This window comes from Buceros rhinoceros, unplaced genomic scaffold (assembly GCF_000710305.1).
Source record: "Buceros rhinoceros silvestris isolate BGI_N320 unplaced genomic scaffold, ASM71030v1 scaffold15336, whole genome shotgun sequence".
NCBI lineage: Eukaryota > Metazoa > Chordata > Aves > Bucerotiformes > Bucerotidae > Buceros > Buceros rhinoceros.
In genome coordinates this window covers 546-14,638 of record NW_010418213.1, presented here as the reverse complement: position 1 = coordinate 14,638, position 14,093 = coordinate 546, and the positions used below count along the sequence as shown (strand labels likewise).

Here is a 14,093-nt window from a genome sequence, read left to right as displayed (position 1 = left end):
ACTGTTCCCTACGTCCAAAAAGAGCATCGCAGGCTCCTCCGTGCAGTTGAATAGCACATGCCCCAAATAGCAAACACGGTCTGTGCCACGTACATGAACTCTCCTCTCTGACGAGCGGGCCTGCTGGCCTTCAGAGGGGAGAGGCGAGTCCCTCAGTGTGCCTTGTAGCACTACACGCAGGTGCTGAACTTTTGAATTCGTGACTGAGCATCTATCTCTTGAAGAGCTGAGTCTTTTCACTTCAGAGTGACATTAGTTGGCATTTTTCCAAGGAAATGGCTTAACGGTCTTTTGCCCTCAGCACGCAAGTTGCTGATACTTGCTGTTCTTCTCTTGACAGGCTGCTGATACCCTTGCTGTGAGACAGAAGAGAAGGATCTATGATATCACCAACGTTTTGGAGGGAATTGATCTCATTGAGAAGAAGTCAAAAAACAGCATTCAGTGGAAGTAAGCCATGTCAATTCTGCAAATTTTAACGTGCTCAAGAGCAATAAAAATTGCCTCTTTCCACTTCTGATTAGATATGACATTAGTGTAAAATTAATGTTATGCTCATCAGTGAGCAATACGACATTTTAGAATTACAGTAAAGTTCCAAAGGAGCTTTATTTGTCTTCCCTTTCACTTGCGGCTTTGATACATAAAATCAAGTTTAAAGCATACAGGAGAGGGGCCTGCAAACCAGCCAGAAAGCCCCACTACATTCCAAAAGAAGATAAATTTCAGTAGAGGGGAATTCCAAATTTGATCTGAAGTTAAGAATTTTCATTTTTCTGTTAAAACACTGCTGGGAGGCTAAACGTTTCCTTCATATTGAATATTAGTAAATTTTTTAAATGTTGAAGGTAGTCTTAAGAAATTATCTTTGCATGTTTGCTTTAGATTTGCACTTGTTTCATGAACCTTTATACCTTTTTAAGAGGAGTAGGTGCTGGCTGCAATACAAAAGAAGTCATAGACAGGCTGAGGTATCTGGAAGCTGAAATTGAAGATCTAGAGCTAAAAGAAAAAGAGCTGGATCAGCAGAAACTGTGGCTTCAGCAAAGTATCAAAAACGTCATGGATGATTCTACAAACCACCAATATCCTTTTAAATTAATTGTGGGGATCTTGGAACTAGAATTAAAGCAACAGTTAAAGTGTACATAATGGATAAAGCATAATGTAGTCCCTTTTGTCCAGAAGCAAGGAAAGATAAATGTTATTGCTATTTTTGCTTCAAAAAGAAAGAAAATTTAAGTCTTATTTACGTGATTTTTTACCTTCTTGACAGTATGATTGGTAACCTGAAAATAATACAGCACGTATATATATGGCAGTAATTTTAAGTCCATAGTATAATCCTGGTGTCTTATTTTAAATGAATTTTATTGCTTTCCAGCCCTTGAATATATACTTTCTTACCAGTGCTTTACATGAATCTTTTTTTTTTTGTGTTGCTTCCTTCTCTTGAAAAGATTAAGCTATCACCCAAAGATAAACTGAGTTGACAAAGTCCTGAAGCTTGTTGGGTTTAAAGCTGGGAAAAAATCCCACGTGTAAATACCCCCTGAGCAGCACGTTCCAGCTACATTGCTGATAAGCATATGTTTAACTCTAAGTCTTGCAAGATACTGAGCAAAACAGGCACCTGAGGCTGGGAGCAGGAAACTGCCCTTCTTCTCCATAGCACCAGTGATGGGTACTTAAAAATTACCCGAGTTGCTCTACAGAAACTGTTACTGTAAAATGGATTTTGAGGCAAAGGAGACTGAAATTAGATGTTAGTAGAAACTTTGCTCTGGAACTGACCCCCCAGAGAGGTGATGGATATCCATCACTGGGGGTTTTCCAGAAGAGGGGAGGCAAATGTCAGTCTGGAATGTCTTAATGGTTGATCCTACCTTGAGGCAGGGGAATGGGCTGACGATGAATTCCCAGGTCCCCTCTGGCAGTATTTTGTGCATTTTTTCAAGGGCAGCAAATACCAGTTTCATGTTGCTTTAAGAAAGATGGTCCTTGACATAAATAACGTTTTCATATGTCACTCATGAAGATATCTGCAACTGCTTCAATGGTAAGTTAAGTTGCTGCTGGGCTGTGTTGCTTAAAGTGAGGGATTTCCTCATCTTCCTCTTGAAAACGAACTTGCTAACTATCCTGCTTTTTCCTGCAAGTACTTTGAATTTGTAAGTGTTCAGTAATGATCAGTACTCGGTATCTGCCTCTCATAATGTTCACGACTAGCAAGTTCTGGCATTTCCCAGTTGTAGTCGCAGGTTGTGTGGAATGGAAGCTCAGCTGTTTTTGGAGTACTGGTTTCGGGTATCTTTTTCTGTATTCATACTTTGCAGCAGCTTGCTGCAGGCCATTAACGGAACCAGGGACAGGACATGTTGGTCCAACCCAACAGAAAGACCAGGGAGATCCAAATTTCTTAACATTTTCTGGTGGCAGCTGCGGCCAGAGGGAGCTGCTGATGGTGCTGTATATAAATGGAGCCAGATGAAGTTCAAAGATGGAGCATTGCTACTAAATCGAAAAGATGCCTTTGGTACAGAAGGTTTGAAGAAATTGCCAAGAATTGCAGGCAGAAGTTACTTCTCTTGACATCCTCTGCTGATCCTGAGGCACCCAAGGGAAGATTATTGTTCAGCGCAGAACCATCTCTTCTTTACTACAAGGAAAGTTGGGTTTGTTTCTGAATAAAAATGCAAGATTAGGTAATTCCTGTGGAGTTTAACAAAACCAAGCTGTTACTTAAAAGAGTTAGTCATTATAAAGTGTAGAGGCACCTAGTATGCTGGTCAAGTAGTACTTCATGTGTGTCTCTTAGGAGGCAGAGAAAGAAAATCATTATTCCAAGTTACGGACAAAGGGGAAATGATGTGCAGGTGGGTGAGTGACCTGCAGTGTAAGGCAGGTCATACCGGTGCTGTTGATGTAATTGTGATCTCCTGACTTTTAATTAATACCTTTTAGTGCACATAGGTTGTAAGCCACAGATGAGTTTGAGAGCCAGCTGTGAAGCTGCAGAAGCTGTGACCTTAGACACTGGGAAGTGCTGGCACAGAAGATGATTGTTAATACCTTTTCTTCCCTCTGTTAAATCTCTTGGCACTACTACCATTCTTCAAAGCCATGAAGTGAGCTGAACCAGGGAGCTGGTTTAGCTGAAAAAGAAACTAGTTAAATATTTTCACTTCATGTTACTTATACAGCGAGGAGATCTGGGGACAGTAACAAACAGGTAAAGGAAGGGGTAAATCTCATACTGGTACAAGAAAAGTTTCTTTCAGCTATGGTTGATAAGTATTGGAATTCTGTGGTTTATATTGTGTGATATACTTGGATCTTACAGCAACTATGCGAGTCCCACCACAAGTCTGTTTATGCTAGAATTATGCAGTGTTTTAAGTGGCCTTAGAGAATTACCCTATCTCATTTGAGTGAGCACCATGCAAGACTTAATAAAAATATGCACACTTAACACTTTCTTAAAAATTGCCATTTAACCAGGAGACACACTTCTAGCAATTCAAGCACCTTGTGGTACACAGTTAGAAGTACCCATACCCGAAATGGTATGTACTGTTTTCTTGTTTACCAAAATGTTCTAGAGGGACAGTGGAAAAGAAGAGCTACGTTAGAGCAGAGGATTTTTATCTGTCTGTGTTTGGGGGGTGGGGGGAGTAAAAATTAATATGGTTTCATTTGAGATGGGAAAGGCTGGGTGGGAAAATGTGGTTTTGCACACCTAGACAGACTAATGGTAACTGTTTTCTATTAAAAACAAGATACAATAGTGGGTTTCTTTGCTGTCTCTTCTTCACTCTTTAAATGTTGCAGCTTTCCAAATTAGGCATAATTGCCAAGAATTTCCTTGAGAACTTAATAGCAGCGACTCCCATGTGTCAAATTTCTCTCTTGTATTGTTAAAACAGATCTCTTGCCAAAAAAGCCTTTTAGATTTAGTTGTAAGTTTAATTTAGATTTAGTTTACATTTAGTCTTCTGTACTAGGCTGGATAGAGAAACAGGCTGCAGTCTTGCTTTAGCCAAAACACTTAAATGGGCAAGATTAAAGTAGGAGGGCAGATTACTTACCTCTGTCCATCTCCAGTGGTTTTTTTGTTGTGGTTAGTGCTCTTGTTTTAAATAGGGTGTACATGGTTGGCAGAGAGCAGTGTATGAACCGTGATAGCCACTATGCTTGTAGAAGGTTCAAATTCGCCTGAGAAGTTTCACGAGCTATATTCAGTGAGGCTAAGCACAGTGTAGAGTCTTAAGACCATCCAAAGCTAGAACCACAAAGCGGATCAGTGGTACTGTCGTTGCCTGTCTCTGCTGAAATCAGTTCAGGTAATGGTAAGGTTCTCTGTGGGACCAAAGTTAGCAGCTGTGATGTTGGGGTGGGATTCTTTTTTTGGCTTTTTGTCGAGGACTAAAGTAGCTGATCTTAGTCTCCATCACCAAGTTCAAATTAGGTGGTTTTGCTTTGGTTTCCCTTCCCCGAAGGCTCCTTTCCCACTTTTCTCATCCTCGTTTTTTCTAGAACATACTTGCTGAAAACCTATTTGCTGAATTAGCCACTGTGGAGTCAGCGGTCTCTTTGAGACTGTGCTAGAGGAAGCTAGTCCTAGCTGTATTGCTTAAGTAACTTTCCAAAAGAAGGCCTGGCAAATCAGCTAAGAAATGATCCTGTTTTCACTCAGTCTAGGTGAGATATCCAACTGCTTTAGGATGCTTGGTCCCAACCAGGATCATTCTGAAGCGCCATTTAAATGGAAGAAATGTGATTGTGCAGGAATCGCCATTTATCGTTGTTGTTACTGATAAGATGTAGCCCTGCTATAGGTCTCATGTAACTTAGTTAAACTCTTCAAACAACTGTATATTTGTGTTCTCTGTAACTGTGTTCTGGTCAGTAAATACATGACAGGTTTGTAATGTGGTTTTTTTAGATCACGTGTATTAATTTTAATTTTGTTTTCCTGAGAACAATTTAAGTTTGTGCCAAGTTTTAGTTCTTCCTGGTGATCTAACTAGAAGAGCACTGTATTCATCTTCTGCATCAGATTGAGAATTCATTACTTTCTGAGGAGAATAACTCTCTGTGTTTACTGTTATGTTTCCTGATCTTCCAAGTTCTCAAGGAGTGGTAACTTTCATAACATACCACCTTTACAGGGACAGAATGGGCAGAAGAAATACCAGATCAACCTTAAAAGTAGTTCAGGACCTATCCATGTGCTACTTATAAATAAAGAATCAAGCTCCTCCAAGCCCATGGTGTTTCCAGTTCCTCCACCTGATGATCTCACACAGCCCACATCTCAACCTGCAGTTCCAGCAACCCCCCTTAAACCTGCTACAGCTCCTCAAAATCCACCAGAACACGATCTGAACCAAGGACAAGAGTTGCCACAAACATCAGCTGCGGACACGCCATCAGGTGGGTCCGGGGTTTTTCCCGTTTCATGTGGAGCGGGGAGGAAGGGAACTGAAGGGAAACTGTTAGAAAAGGTAGTACGTAAAGGGAAGATCAAGAATTTGCATAGTGTAGCAGCTGTCCGTTAAAAACCACCCCAAAGGCTTACTAAAGCTCTCTGGAAGTTACAGAGGCCTCTTCCTGCTCTGCCTGGTGACAGATTCTTCCCTTGTAGTTTATCGTCTAAGACCGAATAGGTTTTGGTTGTGATCCTGTTAATTTTTCTGAGGTGTTTCTTCAGAATGCAGCATGGAAGGAAACTGCCAGCCTCTGATGGAGGATATAATTTGAACATGTACCTTTTAATGAGACAGATAATACAGATAAACCAGTTCCAGCTTTGTGCTGGAGAAGTCACTTACCTTATTGCACACAGCCACAGGAAGTTGACTGCCTGAACGTCAGGTATTTTGTTCATAATGGTGGGTAATAGGAAAAGATTCAAGAAAATGCTGTCCGTGTTTCAGACTGCATTTCTAAGGGGTCTTGATTAAATTGTGCCTGTTGACTTCGGGAGACTCCTGTCACCTCATCCCGGGCATTGGCCATGTTCTCCTCAAAAGACAAAGGTGGGTGCGTGCGTTTTGTGTTCGCTGTTACCGTGAGAGGCTTTTTGACGTGCCCTTCTCTCTCTGTAGATGGCAGTGTGCAGCAGGGCAGTACAGCCCCAGCAGCTTCTTACTCCAGCCTGCCAGAGTCCGTGCTGTACCCCAGCCTTTCGGGAGATGTCACCCAAGCTACAGCTAGCTCAAATGACTACCAGGGCTTGCTGCCCCTGGACGTTAACTGTATTCTCAAACCAAACTCATTCGATATAGCAAAGATCGAGGAGCCCACAGGTAGGAAGCTGCAGTTCCTGTTTAAATGGTTTTTATTAGTTCCCTGAGCCCGTCTTTGTAACCAAGTTACTGATGAGTTACACAGAGGAAATTACAGGCCTCTGTTTATGTCCTAACAAAGCCACTGAGACAGCTGAGAAGCAAACTCATTTTGAGCTAAATACCCTTCTCTGGCACCAGAGGTGGCATAAGGCTCATAAAGGATCAGTGGGAGAAAAGTTTGAGGAGAAACTGAGAGATACAAAGATGGGTGCATTAGATCTATACACGGCATGCTCTCTCTGCTGCACTTACACTGTGCATGAGCCGTGCTGTACTTTGCAGTTCAGTGTTTTAATGAGCTTGTGTTGACTTCTACAAACACATGCTCCTGTATTTCACAGGAAATATTGGTGGGGATATTATTGATGAACTCATGTCTTCTGACGGTAAGTATTTATCACTTTTACTTTTCTAATAATCATGAGTTAGTGCTGTGAACAGCACTCTTGGTAGGAGTCTGTTAAATCTGATGCCAAGAGTCAGTACGAAATGCTTCTTTTCCCTGTACTGCCTCCTCTCTCTTTGTTGTCCTTGCTCCCATTTCCATTCCCTGTAAATTGTACTTAACAATCAAAATATAAAAGCCTTAATCCAGCAAAGACTTACATGCATGAGTAACCCACCAGTCCTTAATTCAAGAGAGAAGAAAGAACAGGCTGATAACTGGAGTGCTGCCTTAATCTTGTTTAATTCTATTCTGATTCAGGCTTCCTGCAGGAGCTTTGAGTAAACATTTCAGATCGTATTTATGTGCCTGCACGCAGACCAGTATATGCACAGCTGTGGTACACTGACAGAATAGACAAATGCCACCTATTTCTGCTCTTGCACTCGGATGGCCATGAGTGCAGAACTAAAGCACAGCCAGTAGGTTCACATGCCCCCTGCCTCTCTGCTCGATCTTGCTGAGGTGCCAGGCAAAGAGGGGAACTCAACTGGCATTGTTCCTCTCGCCCTGTAGATACGCTGTTGTGAGCAGCCTGCAGTAATATGTGCCCTTCAAGCAGACAACCTCAGCGCTTATCCAGAAACAATCATGTAATTATAAGATCTGAGGAGCCAGTTGAGATTATCTGAATGTGCCAATATGTGGCTAAAATGGAAGTAGTCTCCACTTTTAGAGCAGGTACAGCATGCCCAGCTCATCTCCACTAGCTTAAGAGTTCCTGAGGTGCAGCATGAGGGCTTCTTGCATTATCTTCCCAAAGACAGGTTCAAGTTCATACTTGAAATGCAGCGCACATGGAAACTGCTAGCCTCTATTTTTCACTTGAAGGGAAAATGGTACCTTCCTCACTTAAAATGATAAATACTCGAAGGCTGATATATGCAATACTGCAACAAGACAAAGGAATTGGAAATGATGGCTTCCTGATGAGTTTCAAAAGCTGCTCAGGAGCTCCTTTGCTGCAGAAGGAGAGTTTAAGTCCAGATTCACAGCTATCACTCCATTCCAGCAAATTCACTTAAAATTCACTACTAAGCAAAACAATGTAGACACAACACTTACTGCCTGAGTTAGAAGGGAATACACGTATCGACAGTACGTATCCTAGCATGCTTGTCACATTATCAAGACTAACCCTGATACTGGTGATGACAAACATACTGAATTATGAGATAAGACTGATATTCCAAGTGTGTTTTAATTTAAACTAAACTATTCCTGCTTTACAGTTTTTCCTCTCTTACGACTCTCTCCTACTCCTGGAGATGACTACAACTTTAACCTGGATGATAATGAAGGAGTCTGTGATCTCTTTGATGTGCAGATATTAAATTATTAGATATTGTGTCAACCAGACTACTTATCTACCTCTAACTATAACATTCTAGACTTCTTCATAACCTAAGTATTTGAATAATGAATGTATAACTTCTTAGTTCACTGACTCTGGGAGTACGTTCCCCTTTGCTTCCTTTTAACTACTTCACAAAACAAATTCAACAACCAGAAAAAAAGGGCTCTTATCAAAAATTCTGGCATGTTTTTTCACCTGAGTGTCCTCTGTGTAATCCAGTTATTTGGAGTTTTCTATAGTAAAACTGAAAATGCTTTATAGCCTTTTGATCATTTAAAAAAAAAAAAAAAAAAAAAAAAAAAAAAAAAAAAAAAAAAAAAAAAAAATGATTAGGCTTCTTGCTTACAGTTAAGAACAATTTCTTTGGAGCTTTCCTGCCAAGAAGCTTTCTGTATTTGGTTTAACTTTTCAGTCAATTTTGAAGCTTTCACTGCCAAACTGAAAGGTGAAGAATATCACTTGAGTTATGCTAAATTGTTTCAGTGAACCAATTTTGTGAAGTGCCTTCCGTTTTAGCACTTTAAGTTTCTCACACTGACTTCTGACATTCCACTTTCCTAGGTGAAGGAAAGGTCTGTTTGTAGTTTGTATTAAAGTGTGCCAATACTTGTATATTAACAAGATTTTTTTAATAAAATTGTACAAACAAAGACATTAGTGATCTTCATTTCTTGCAAGCCCTTCACTGTCCACTACACATGACAACTGAAGTACTAGGCTTGTGGCAGCGTCCACATTTGCTGGTTCCTCGTCTGTATTTGTGGAAACCTGAAAAAAATGAGTTTCAGTTTAAAGTAGAAAGCAATTTCTTTTTACTCTGCTTGGAAAAAAAAAACACTAATAAATACCTGTTGTCTAGAAGATTAGTTTGTCTTTACATATTTAATTGAGCAGTCATAATTCAGTAATTTGGGGGATTACAGGATCCACTAAGTTTGACATGTAAGCAGCCACTACTTTATGCTGCAGGAGAAAGACAAAAGCTTCATGCCAGTAAGATAAACATACAAGACCAAATGGAAACAGCCTCAGCTTTTAGTTCAGAAGCGCTCCTGACAAGACTTTTTCGACTTTGGAGAAAACACTGTTACAACCTGAGGGATCAAAGTCAACATCGTGTCATGTACAGTCCTGCCAGCACAGGAGCAGTGGTGTAGTCCAAATTCCTGGCAGCGTGCAGTAACAAACCAGCAGGGACAGGGCTGCTGACACCAACTGCCTCGAAACCCTGGTTCTCACCTCATCCTGTGCTGACAGCAGACACCTACGTTCCATTTTCCCCTTGGCCTCTCCTTAAAGTACCTGACACTTGTTTTGTTGCTCCCAGCTGTACAGAAAGTTGATCACCCCAGGCACAGTAAATAACACTCAGCCCACGTCCACTTCCCCCAACAGCCAGGATGAATTCATGTGTACCTCAACTCGGCCCACTGCTTTTTCCCTCCCCAAAACCATGCCCAGAACATCAGAAAGAGTCAGCATAAAGAGTTTGTGTGGAGCAGCTTGTCAACAATTCTGTAAAATAGTTCTTGCACAAGACTGCACATAGTCCTCTCCAAAGACTAGACAAAGGAAGACAAGTGAAACACTGTCTTGAATCCCAAGTGCTACAGGCAGGAGCTCTGGTACAGAAAGTGCGGGTTCAGCTGTTGGTACTTCTGATGAGGGAATATGAAGGCTGAGGAATTGGGAACAGAAAGTGGCAGAGCTGTTTGGTTCAAAGCACTATCATCAGGTGTTCCAGGTGGGGAACAGCAAGGTTCATTCCTATTTTCAGTGTCTATTCATGCTGAGACATAAGTCTCAAATCAAGGGGCTGGAACTGTAATTAACTTTAAAAAAAAAAAAAAAAAACAATTAAAACCCAGATAGAATATAATTTAAAAATACATTTTGGAGGCTTGCTCTGGCTTGGCTACCCACCCTCTTCTTTTTTTACTTTAGTATTTTTATAGCACTGGAATATGCTAACTGGATTTCAACATTACCACACAACTGATATTAATAAAGCTGGGTTTACAGCTTTAAAGCAGCTGCACAAATTGTTCGCAGTCTTAGAGCCAGAATATAATGCTTTGAACATGGATATTCCTTTAATTTCCCTCCTCCTCAAGTATTTACAAAGGGAGATTACCTGATGACTCTTCTGAGGTTCTGCCGCTGTTCCTTTTGATAGCTGCTGTACTTCTTTCTGAACTTCTGCAAATGCTTTGTTTATTGTGCTAACTTTCTCAGCATTTCTAATGTTTATCTGGGAGGAAAAAAAAAATACATACTTGGTATTTTTAACAAATTCCATTGGCAAGTGAAATTGCACTATTTTTGTACAGCTGTTCTACAGCTAGTGTTATATGCATATCTTTCAGAATTGTTGATTAGTAGTTTTATCTGTTACTTATTTATATCATCTAGTCATGTACAAGTAATGTTCTAATAAACTGAAAATTATGAAAGCAGTTGAACTTGTTCTATTGCAAAGGGAGCCCACAGTGATCCAGAAACAGAACACAGAGGAAACAAAAGCCAGTTTGTAGACAAGCCCTGCTACACCACCCTCAGCTCCTCCTAGTCAGAGTGGAGTTCCAGAAATGGTTCCTTCCTCTACTTATGTGGTGGGTTGTCCCTGGCGTCCCACCAACGCCAATCTATCACTCCCCCTCCTCAGCTGGACAGAGGAGAGAAAATATAAAGACAAACTCATGGGTCGAGATACAGGCAGGGAGACATCACTCACCATCACGGGCAAAAGAGACTTGACTTGGGGAAATTAATTTATTGCCAATCCATCAGACAAGGATAATGAGAAATAAACCCAAATCTTAAAAACATCTTCCCCCTACCCTTCCCTTCCCAGACTCAGCTTCACTCCTGATTTTCTCTACCTCTCCCCTGCCAGCGGCGCAGGGAGATGGGGAATAGGGGTTGTGGTCAGTTCATCACACGTTGTCTCTGCCGCTCTTTCCTCCTCAGGGGGAGGACTCCTCACACTCTTCCCCTGCTCCAGCATAGGGTCCATCCCATGGGAGACAGTCCTCCAGAAATTTCTCCAACATGAATCCTGCCCATGGGCTACAGTTCTTCATGAACTGTTTCAGTGTGGGTCCTTTCCATGATGTGCAGTCCTGCAAGAACAGACTGCTTCAGAGTGGGCTCCTTTCTCCATGGATTCACAGGTCCTGCCAGGAGCCTGCTCCAGCATGGGCTTCCCACAGCATCACAGCCTCCTTCAGGGGCATCCACACACTCCAGCATGGGTTCCTCCACAGGCTGCAGGTGGGTTCACACTCTTCCCCTGCTCCAGCATAGGGTCCATCCCATGGGAGACAGTCCTCCAGAAATTTCTCCAACATGAATCCTGCCCATGGGCTACAGTTCTTCATGAACTGTTTCAGTGTGGGTCCTTTCCATGATGTGCAGTCCTGCAAGAACAGACTGCTTCAGAGTGGGCTCCTTTCTCCATGGATTCACAGGTCCTGCCAGGAGCCTGCTCCAGCATGGGCTTCCCACAGCATCACAGCCTCCTTCAGGGGCATCCACACACTCCAGCATGGGTTCCTCCACAGGCTGCAGGTGGGTATCTCCTCCACCATTAACCTCCATGGGCTGCAGGGGGACAGCCTGCCTCACTATGGTCTTCACCACAGGCTGCAGGGGAATCTCTGCTCCAGCACTTGGAGCACCTCCTCCTTCTTCACTGATCTCAGTGTCTGCACAGTTGTTTCTCTAACATATTCTCACTTCTCTCTCAGCTGCTGTGGTTCCACCACAGTGGTATTTTTCCCCCTTCTTAAATATATTATCACAGAGGCTCAGGCTTGGCCAGTGGCAGGTCTGACTTGGAGCTGTCTGGCATTGGACAGAGGGGAAGCTTCTAGCAGCTTCTCACAGAAGCCAGCCCTGTAGCCCCCAACTACCAAAACCTTACCATGCAAACCCACAATTTGTAAATGATCTGAACCATTCTGAATTTCTTCCAGTAATCTGCCTTTCATCATCACACCCTTCATCCCTACTTGTTCACGCTATAGGCCTGGCCAACGATGTCTACCAGATTTTGCTGTGGTTTTTAAAGACACTTCTAAGGCCACAGATGTATCTAAGCATGTGTATCTGGTCCCTGGAGACCTCAGCCTCGCTTCCTAGTCCAGTTCTGCTGTTTTAAGTTATTTCAGCGAAGCTGCTTATTTCCAAAGGGGAAGAGATAAGATACGGGCCGTGTTGTGCTCTGGAGACAATAATCTGCTGTGGAGGAGCTGGGTGGATGCCAGGGGGCGTAAACTCTTTCACCAGTGCATCAAAGTAAGGTCAGCTGATCTCAGCCCTAGGACCCCTTGCTTCTCAAGCACAAAGTCTGGAACAGGACAATGGCCTCTATCCTGCAAATACTCCAGAAGCACACTCATACGTCTTCAGACAACCCCAAATTTCAGGATACCTACTGCTGTTCCAAAGGCTACCCCTATAATTCACCCCTAAGCAATTTACAGAGGCAGAAGCAAACTGAACTGAAGCTTTCAAAGCTTCCACAATTTCAGAGCATTTATATGTTAACAATAATTCCATTTATTCTGACTGACCAAGAGAACCAGCAGTAAGAAAGCAGTGGCAGAGGCTGGTAAAACAAGCCTACTCAGATTAGCACTTTAATTCTTAATAAACTGGACAGTGACTTGAGAAATACGGACTCGGTTCCTAGCTCAGATCAGTGGGTGGGACTGTGGGAAATGCAACTTACAGAGATCATAGGTTACCCTTCTCGGCTTGTTACCGTCTTCCAGCTTCACAGGAGTGCTTTTAATTAAAAAATTAAATTAAAAAAAAAATTATTAAAACTGGAGAGCCAGTTTTAATACCCGGTATCCTCAGCGGCTCTCGCAGGACTCCTCCACAGAAAGAGGCTCCACAGGTGTATATGCACATGTATCTATATCAAAAGTTCTTCCAATATTTATAATGGGCTTTTATCTATTCAAGAATAAGCCCATTTTAACAAATTTTTCTGAACATCTTCCTGTGCTGCTACTGGTAAGTAAATCCCTGAAGGCTGAATGAATTAAAGAATACAGCTTCAAATGCACAGAATAAAATTTTACTCCTAATAAGCTACTGACTTCTTTTCATTAATACGTTTTTAAACCTGTTTCTCCCTTTATTATACAAACCCCTCTAGTCTAGGTGGAGATGTGATGCCAGCAACATGAAATTGTTTATTTCCAAAGTTTGTTACGTTCCTGTCTTGTCTACCAGATCAACTTGTCAAGTGACTTTAGCTTGCAGTACAAAAATTTGAAAGGGGTTTTTTTCTTAAGAGGTGCTCTGTAACTCTGCCCAGCAGACTGCAACTAAATCTAACGGGAACAGGCAGGCACTAACTTTCTGCGGCAGATGTCCTTCTGGAAGGGTCAGCTGAACTCAGCCGATCACACAGCTCAGGCCAGAGGCAGGATTTGGGAAGAAGATACCAAGTCACAACTTGCGGCTACCAAGCTTTTGCTTAGATCACGGCCGTCCCTCTTGCCCTGCGTCACTCCCACCCACATGACACATTCTCTACCTCCTCTGTGCTGCAGTGTTCTCTGGACACAAAAATGGCAGAATATTGTTTTTGTTTGTTTACTTGTCCATTGCTTTAGTGTGTTAAATCAGCACACAGAACGGTCTGCAGAGCATCACCTTCATCTTCACCTTCATCTAAGGTGAAAGCAGGGGGAAGAGAGGAATTAAAAAAGGTACAGCCACGTGCACTCTTAGATCTGTTCACTGACATGGTCTTACCTGACAGCTGAGACAAATCAAGAGCTCCTGGATCAGAAAAGGCTCTGTCCTTTCTGGTTTCCCTCCCCAAAATGTTTCTCTTGGCACTCATTCACAATTAAACTTGTTCAACTCACCAACACAGCACATAAAAATGAAAGCAGTTTTAACTGCTTTTGCTGCT

The 14,093-nt window shown here is 42.2% G+C and overlaps 1 protein-coding gene across 1 annotated transcript in view; it reads left to right on the top strand.

Annotated features, from left to right (window-relative positions):
- The window catches only part of E2F5 (E2F transcription factor 5, p130-binding), a 12,391-nt gene extending 3,961 nt beyond the window's left edge, over positions 1–8,430 (top strand). Inside the window, exons 4-11 of the mRNA XM_010138459.1 lie at positions 341–450; positions 924–1,085; positions 2,016–2,059; positions 3,502–3,566; positions 5,172–5,436; positions 6,111–6,311; positions 6,695–6,739; positions 8,031–8,430. Of these exons, the coding sequence (XP_010136761.1) occupies positions 341–450; positions 924–1,085; positions 2,016–2,059; positions 3,502–3,566; positions 5,172–5,436; positions 6,111–6,311; positions 6,695–6,739; positions 8,031–8,140 (1,002 nt within the window). The 3' untranslated portion in view covers positions 8,141–8,430. The remainder of the gene's footprint in view (positions 1–340; positions 451–923; positions 1,086–2,015; positions 2,060–3,501; positions 3,567–5,171; positions 5,437–6,110; positions 6,312–6,694; positions 6,740–8,030) is intronic.
- Positions 8,431–14,093: the final 5,663 nt, after the last annotated feature.